Raw genomic sequence first — 7,322 nt, 5'->3', positions numbered from 1 at the left:
TTGAATTTAAGCTGAAAAACTATGCAGTTTTGACATTGGCTATTTTCCAGGCTATTGATAGCTCAGATAAACTCCAAAATCATCTTACAATATGAAGCCAGATTACCCAATGAAATTTTAATTTTTAAAAAATTTAGACTGAGATGCTGTCAAATGCTGGTTAACATCATCTGAACAAAGCAGCCATTAAAAGCATGAGGCGAATGGAGGAAATCTGCATATAGACTGGATAATTTATATTAAGGAATTATTATTAAGTTTTATATGAGATAATAGTATTGTGTTTCAGTTCAGTTTGGCTCAGTCACCCAGCCGTATCCAACTCTTTGTCACCCCATGGAGTATTGTGTTTATGTATTTTTAAAATTTATTATTTTTTGGAGATATAAATGGGAAGGCAATGGATAGTAGTTTAAATGAAACAACATTGGCCATGTAATGATAATTGTTGAATCTGAGCAATGTTTATATGGGCGTTCATTCATACTCCTACTTTTTTGTTTGAACTGTTTTTCATATTAAACCATAAAAATTTGATCAGAACTTTTGCTTCTATTTGTGAATTTTAAAAAGACCAGGCTACCCCAGAACAGTTTTAACCCTTTACAGTTTATCTTTACAAAAAGTGTAATACCAGTAGGAAATCAAGTCTGTAGCTACCACAATGCTTTTCAAATGCATTTTCTACCTCTTAAAACTTTTATATATCGTGCCATCTGTGAATTTCATGATGACCTTACAGACCCCACCAGGAGACTACGAGTGGAGGAGGCAGAGGTTATGGGGAAGTCAGGTCTGAATGAACTCAAGACATATTTATATGCACCTGGTAAGTTAGGAGGATGGTCCAGATTGATTAAAAGTCAAGTAAGGACTTTGCTGATACCAGTGGACTGGGTGATCTGAGAATAAACACATACCCCAGAAACTGGAAGTGAGAAGGCAGTACAGCATAATGAAAATTTGAACTTAAGTCAATCATAGATTCATATCTTGATTCAATCAATTGCTAGATGTGATCTTACTATATGTTACAGAGCATCGGTTAACTCATATGGCAGTCCATATAATAGGGGACTGTTGGGGATTAAATAAAATATGTGAATGTGAGGAAAGTGTTAACACGGCAGGTCTGGTTGTTTGGTCCTTGTATGTCAAGGGAACTGGAAACCATGATTTGACTATTGGTCAACCCAGGGGGAATGTTCTAATGTTAATTGGTTGATGATCATGTTTTGTTCACCTGATTGCTTGGCACAAACATCAACATTGATAATGTGCATCTGGTGTCATTGTTGGGATCCTGAGTTTCACTTGCCATGTCTGGTTATGGAGCATGATGTACCTATGGGACCTGTTCTCCATAAAAGCCTCAGATGCTGAGGCTTCCCTGGGCAGAGCCATGTTGCACACATGCCTCTAGATTATTGCTAGAGAAGAGAGAATGTCCTAGGTGGCCCCAGAGGGGCAAGTACTCAAAAGCGCATGGCCAAACTCTCTGATTCACCCAAAAAGAAGTCTTTTTCCTGTTGCTTTTGATTTGTACATTTTTGTTCTAATAAACCTCAGACATGACTATAATCTGCTTTTGAGTCTTGTGAGTCCTTTTTCTAAATCAGTAAAATTGAGGGGAGGGTGGCCTTCAGATATCCCAGACATAAAGGGACTAGTACAATGTCTGGCAAGTAGTACACATCCAATATATGCTAGCTATGGAATTTAACTGACCCTGCTGAATGTGACAGGGGACTGACCTCACTGTACTAGAATATAGGCTGGGACTGCAGGATTTTGTCTGTTTTTCTGAACCATGCTCTTGGAAGTGGGCAGGGATAACCTCTCATCAGTGAGGAAGCTAGAAAATATAACTCCAAGGTTTTCCCCTGGCCTCCCAGCCCTCTGGATTCTAAGTAAGAAGGTACCCTGTGAAGAAAATGGGTAGATATCTGACCTCTATCTGGGCCATTCTGAGAATGCACAACAGGGCAAACTCTCTTTATCAATTTGAAGGGTAACCGAAAGAATCAAAAACCTTGAGAGTGGGGGCTGGAGCCTGGACCCTTACTTTGGTAGCAGTCATCAAGGCAGTGGTATTAGAAATGAGTATTGGGACTTCCCTGGTGGTTCAGTGGCTAAAACTCCACACTCCCAATGCAGGGGGTCTGGGTTCTATCCCTGGTCAGAGAATCACATGCTGCAGCCAAGGGTTTGCATGCCACAACTAAGAACTGGCATGGTCAAATAAATATGTTTTAAAAAAGGAAATAACTATCAGGAATTTCCCCAATGCAGCCAGAATCAAGCACACAGAGCCATTTCTGCCACACACTGGGCACCAGAGAAAGACAGTCTTAAACTGTGAGGACACTCTGTCAAAATTTAAAAGATAGTTGGGTTGAGACTTCAGTTGAGGGCTAATCCAAGGGGAAGAGGAGCCCAGGGTACCCATCTTGCAATCCCTTTTTGTATTTGTGTGTGTGTGTGTGACTGTGGTTCGCATATAACCCTGTGCCTGTGTCCAACTTTTTTCGACCCCATCAACTGTAGCCCTTCAGACTCCTCTGTCCATAGAATTTCCCAGGCAAGACTACTGGACTGGGTTGCTATTTCCTCCTCCAAAGGATCTTCCCAACCCAGGGATCAAACCCACATCTCTTCCATTGGCAGGTGGATTCTTTACCACTGCACCAGCTGGGAAGCCCATCCAAGTGACCAGATCTATGTTGTTGTTGTTCAGGCATCAAGTCGTGTCCAACTCTGTGCGACCCCATGGACTGCAGCAGGCTGGGTTTCCCTGTCCCTCACCATCTCCAGAATTTGCCCAAGTAGATCTAAGATACCTCGCAAAGAGATTTATACCTCTAAAATACAATAATAATTACAACAAAATCAGTTGTTATGTCACACATTTATTTACTATTTTTCAAGTAAATTGCCTCGAGATGGATATAAGTCTAATCTCAATAGTGATACCAAGTGGAGTTTTCCTCTACCAGGTTCTTAAATATGGTGAGCATATAATAATTGATAGAAGCTTGCTTCTTCTGCATGGGTGGTCTTTCTTTTGATCCCTTAATTATTTCGGGAGTTTTTATACATGTCTGCCTTGCATTTTATATTGCACATTATAATCACCTCCCTGTCACTCTCACCATCACTGTTGTATGTTGTGATATCACTGTCACTCATGTTGCCATACAGTGTGTTGTATTTGGGTTGTTTCTTTTTATACGACTTGTAAAAGTGCTTCAATTCACGTGAAAACAGTGGAACTGGAACATGCTTTTTATTGGCGTCTGAAACATGAGTGATGAACGGCTCAGAAACAGCTCTGCAAACAAGGCACTTTTCCTTGTAGCATCGACAAAACTTCACTGGATGAGGCCTAGATAATATTTCTGCCCTACCTGCACTAGCTGGGCATTTTAGTTTAAGATATCTCTGGCGTTTGGTCAGTTTATCTACACTTGATTGCTCAGGGAAGATTTGATTCTTTGGATAGGGTAGAGGAGTTTTGGTTGGCTTGACCCGACACTGTAGACTTGGTGGCCAAGTTGGCTTGATGGCCTTCTCTGGATAGGATGGACTGACCTGACTGACTGGCTTATGGGCATGAGCCTGCCTATGTGCCTTTTTTGGACTGCGTGTTCTATGCAACTTTTCCTGGGGGGGTGATCCTAACACTTTTTTGGGAGCTGATGGCTTGGATGGTTTTTTTTGACTCGAGGGCCTGACTAACTTTTCTGCACTTGAAGGAACTTTTCGTGGACTTGAGGGCCCAGATGACTTATCTATTCTGGATACCACGGATTGTCTTTCTGGATCACCCAGACCAGCAGTCAGTGACTTGGAGTCAGTAAATGATATTGTAGATGACCTGGATGCCTTGATGGTGATATCTTCTTTTTTGTCCCTGAAAATACAGAGGATTTGGAATATGACAATTTAAATCAGAGGAGTAAGATTGCTGTTACCAGAAAATATGGGCTATTGTGTCAATTTAGACTTGTGGTCTTTTTGTGGCTCTAGCAGGAAAATTGAACACAGTAAGAATCGGAGTGTGGTGAAAACTATGACTCAGGTTACAGATTTGAACTCGTGTTGAATGCTTTTCTTTTTCTTTTTCTTAATTTTGCTGTGTCAACCACAATGTATAACCATATAGTCTATATATGCAATGACACAAACTTGTTTCAAATCTACTGTTGAGAGGGAGAGAGAGAATTTATCTAATCCAGAAATTATAGTTTTCACAAAAAAGCCACAACTTGATATGCAACTGAGGCACAAATGTCACAACCTGTCACATAAAAAAGTCTTAGACCAAATTCATTGTTTTCCTATCATATTTATACCATCAAGGTTTGTAACCATACATATTAATCCTCACATGCTAACTCTAAAACTGAAGGAATAGAACAGTGGTATATTTCAGTCACCAGTCCTTGGATTGGGAAATTTTTAGAGACCCAGTATACCAAGTGCCAGCCTAATCCTCCTATATTAAAGCCAGGGACTAGAATCACTGAACACAGTTGAAAATTTTTCATGTTATTACATCTCAAAATGATAGATTATCCAAAATGTGTTACTATCTTTGGAATGCAGAGACCCAACTCCTCCCCTGAGAAGATTTTGATTCTGTCTTATTTAGATAGTCATTCCCTCTTTTCATAGACTCAACTTACAATGAAATTAGCAGCCTGGGGCTCAAGTGAACCCTGAATAGGAGATAGCTTTGGCTAAAGTTGATAATGTACTTGAGATAATTTAAGAGCTTCATTTAAGTGAACATATCCAGCCCACAAGATGTTGGTAGCTCTTCTGAAGTCTAAAGTTAATGGTAAGTAACAAAACAACAGTGAACCCGCTTACGTGTGAGTGCGCATGCGTGTGCAGGTACAGTTCTTCATGCGCGTGCACACCCACCTCCTCACCTCACCCCTACACCCGGCCACTTTGTATTTTTAGTTCAAAGGTGTAAGACTTAATGTGGCTGCTTTGGGGACTTCCCCGCTCTTACAGTTATAGAGTATAGTGAAGAACACGTGCCTCCCCCAACCTTGTACTTTTATTCAAAGGTGTAAGACTTACTTGGCTGCTTTATGGGCTTCCTCGCTATCACAGCTATAGTGAAGCAAGCAGGTACACGTGACCATATAGCCAGTGATAAGGGTACCAATTACAATAATGAGTAGACGTCGCCATAATTCCTGCAGTTTGGTCTGCTTGAATTCAGCACGTGTAGTTACTATGAAAGAACATGTATCATCAGAACATGTGCTTGGGAACCAAGTTTGCTTCCATTTTGATGGGGGTTTGTTACTGCAGATCCAAGTCAAATCTCATCATCAATTATTTCTTTAAGCATGATAACCACTGTCATTTTCCTCCCTCTATCACCTCCCCAGCCAGTCACAGTCTACAAGCCAAATCTGGGAGCTGTCTTTGGCTAATCAGTATAATTACCTAGGTTACCCCACATCGTGGCTTGTTCAACCCATTACCTAGGTATTTGAATGTGTGAATGCACTGGAGTGTTGATGTTTGTGTGAACGTGTATGGTGGGAAAAGGGGTGGGACAAGAAAACACAGTTCTTGAAACCTACTATGTGTTAGGTACCATGCTAGATTCATTCACATAGAATTTTCTGATGTGGCTGGTGGGGGAGGGGCAGGGGTTGGTGGATTGGGTGGGGAAGGGGAATGAAAGGGGACAGTAAGGCTGTACTCTTCATGTTTGTATGTTTGGAATGTTTACACAGAAGTAAAACTTTCAGGTGTTGTCCTAGAAATTCTCGAAGACCTTCTCATAGTAAAGTAGAATAAACAGCAGATTTCTTACACACAGCTAGCTTGTCTAATTAAGTACTGGAATACATTTAACATAATAGATCATAATTTCTAGGTTTTAAGGTTAGGGACATACCTGCAGTAGCAGATCCATTGCTTTCATTTCTATCTAAACAACTACTTGTCCAAATTGATAAAAGGAGGACATAAATGAAGAGATTCATGTCCAGGACCTTGTTGTCCTGTTTCCTCTCCCAAGGAAACTGCTGAATTTAACATGACTCAGCTTGTTTTAGGGGCCTATGACTTCATAATCATTCTATGTCATATCCTGACAGCATAATCTCACCATGGTGACACATGAGCTCCTGGCTACAAATACTATGAAAAGACTTTTAATCCTTTATTTCTCCATGACATCAAATATTCTATCAGATTTGAACCAAAAAGTTTGAGGCATTATTAAGCACAGAAGGCAGAGAAAATGAGTTAGCTCTAGATACTGAAGAACTATTTTTCTTTGTTAAATGTTAAGGAGGCACCTTACAGCCCTATAGTAGTTCTTAATGTGTTTTAGAGGTTAAATCATCCTGGGGTATAAGTTTGTAGGAATTTTTCTTACAAATATTAAGATTTTGAATGTCCCTCAAGCTTTTTATTGAGCTGCTCTTAATGGATACCACTAAAGACTTTCTGGCTAGTGAGTGACATGATGAGCTCTCTATTTTAGACCCAACCCCAGCCCCCCCTCCCCCACCAGCTCTTATATCGGAACTAGATTGCTGGGGTTAAAGTAATTTTGACAATTAGAAGGCTGTTATGTAGGTCCACCTGATAGAGGATGGTGGCTTGAAGCAGAGTGGTAAAGATGGAGAGTAATCAATGTATTGGAGGAGTCTTTTGATGTGGGTAGGATTTCAGGAAGGGCAGGCCATAGGGCATGAGGGAGAGAGAGGTAGCAAGGACGATTCATTGCTTCAACAAAAGCATGCTGGAGATCTATGTGACAGGAAGCTTTGTGTTAAGCATGAGCATTCAGACAGTCACAGTCCCTGCCTTTAAGAGTTGGAAATCTAAAGGGAGAGACAGACACGTAAATAACCAATCACTAGGTTATGTAATGGGGCTTCCCTGGTCGCTCAGCTGGTGAAGAATCTGCCTATAATGCAGGAGAACCAGGTTTGATTCCTGGGTCAGGAAGATCCCCTGGAGAAGGGATAGGCTACCCATTCCAGTATTCTTGGGCTTCCCAGGAGGCTCAGACACTAAAGAATCCACCTGTAATGTGGGAGACCTGGGTTCAATCCCTGGGTTGGGAAGATCCCCTGGAGGAGGACATGGAAACCCATGCCAGTATTCTTGCCTGGAGAATCCTCATGGACAGAGGAGCCTGGCGGGCTGCAGTCCGTGGAGTTGCAGAGTCAGACATGACTGAGCAACTAAGCAGCAGCACAGCAGAGCACAGCACAGCATGGTGTATATAATGGGCTTTCCAGGCGTCGCTAGTGGTAAAGAACCCGCCTGCCAAT

General features: G+C 41.3%; 1 protein-coding gene across 1 annotated transcript; it reads right to left on the bottom strand.

Moving 5' to 3' along the window:
- Window positions 1-3,072: 3,072 nt before the first annotated feature.
- LOC113888228 (uncharacterized protein CXorf66 homolog) lies at window positions 3,073-6,017 on the bottom strand. Its single transcript, XM_027535521.1, has 3 exons — window positions 5,930-6,017; window positions 5,095-5,251; window positions 3,073-3,913 (listed from the first exon to the last, which is right to left on the bottom strand). The coding sequence occupies exons 1-3, from the start codon at window positions 6,015-6,017 to the stop codon at window positions 3,073-3,075; spliced, it is 1,086 nt and encodes a 361-aa protein (XP_027391322.1).
- Window positions 6,018-7,322: the final 1,305 nt, after the last annotated feature.

This window comes from Bos indicus x Bos taurus, chromosome X (assembly GCF_003369695.1).
Source record: "Bos indicus x Bos taurus breed Angus x Brahman F1 hybrid chromosome X, Bos_hybrid_MaternalHap_v2.0, whole genome shotgun sequence".
Lineage (NCBI taxonomy): Eukaryota > Metazoa > Chordata > Mammalia > Artiodactyla > Bovidae > Bos > Bos indicus x Bos taurus.
The sequence above is the reverse complement of the archived record's forward strand: the minus strand, read 5'-3'. Positions and strand labels throughout refer to the sequence as shown.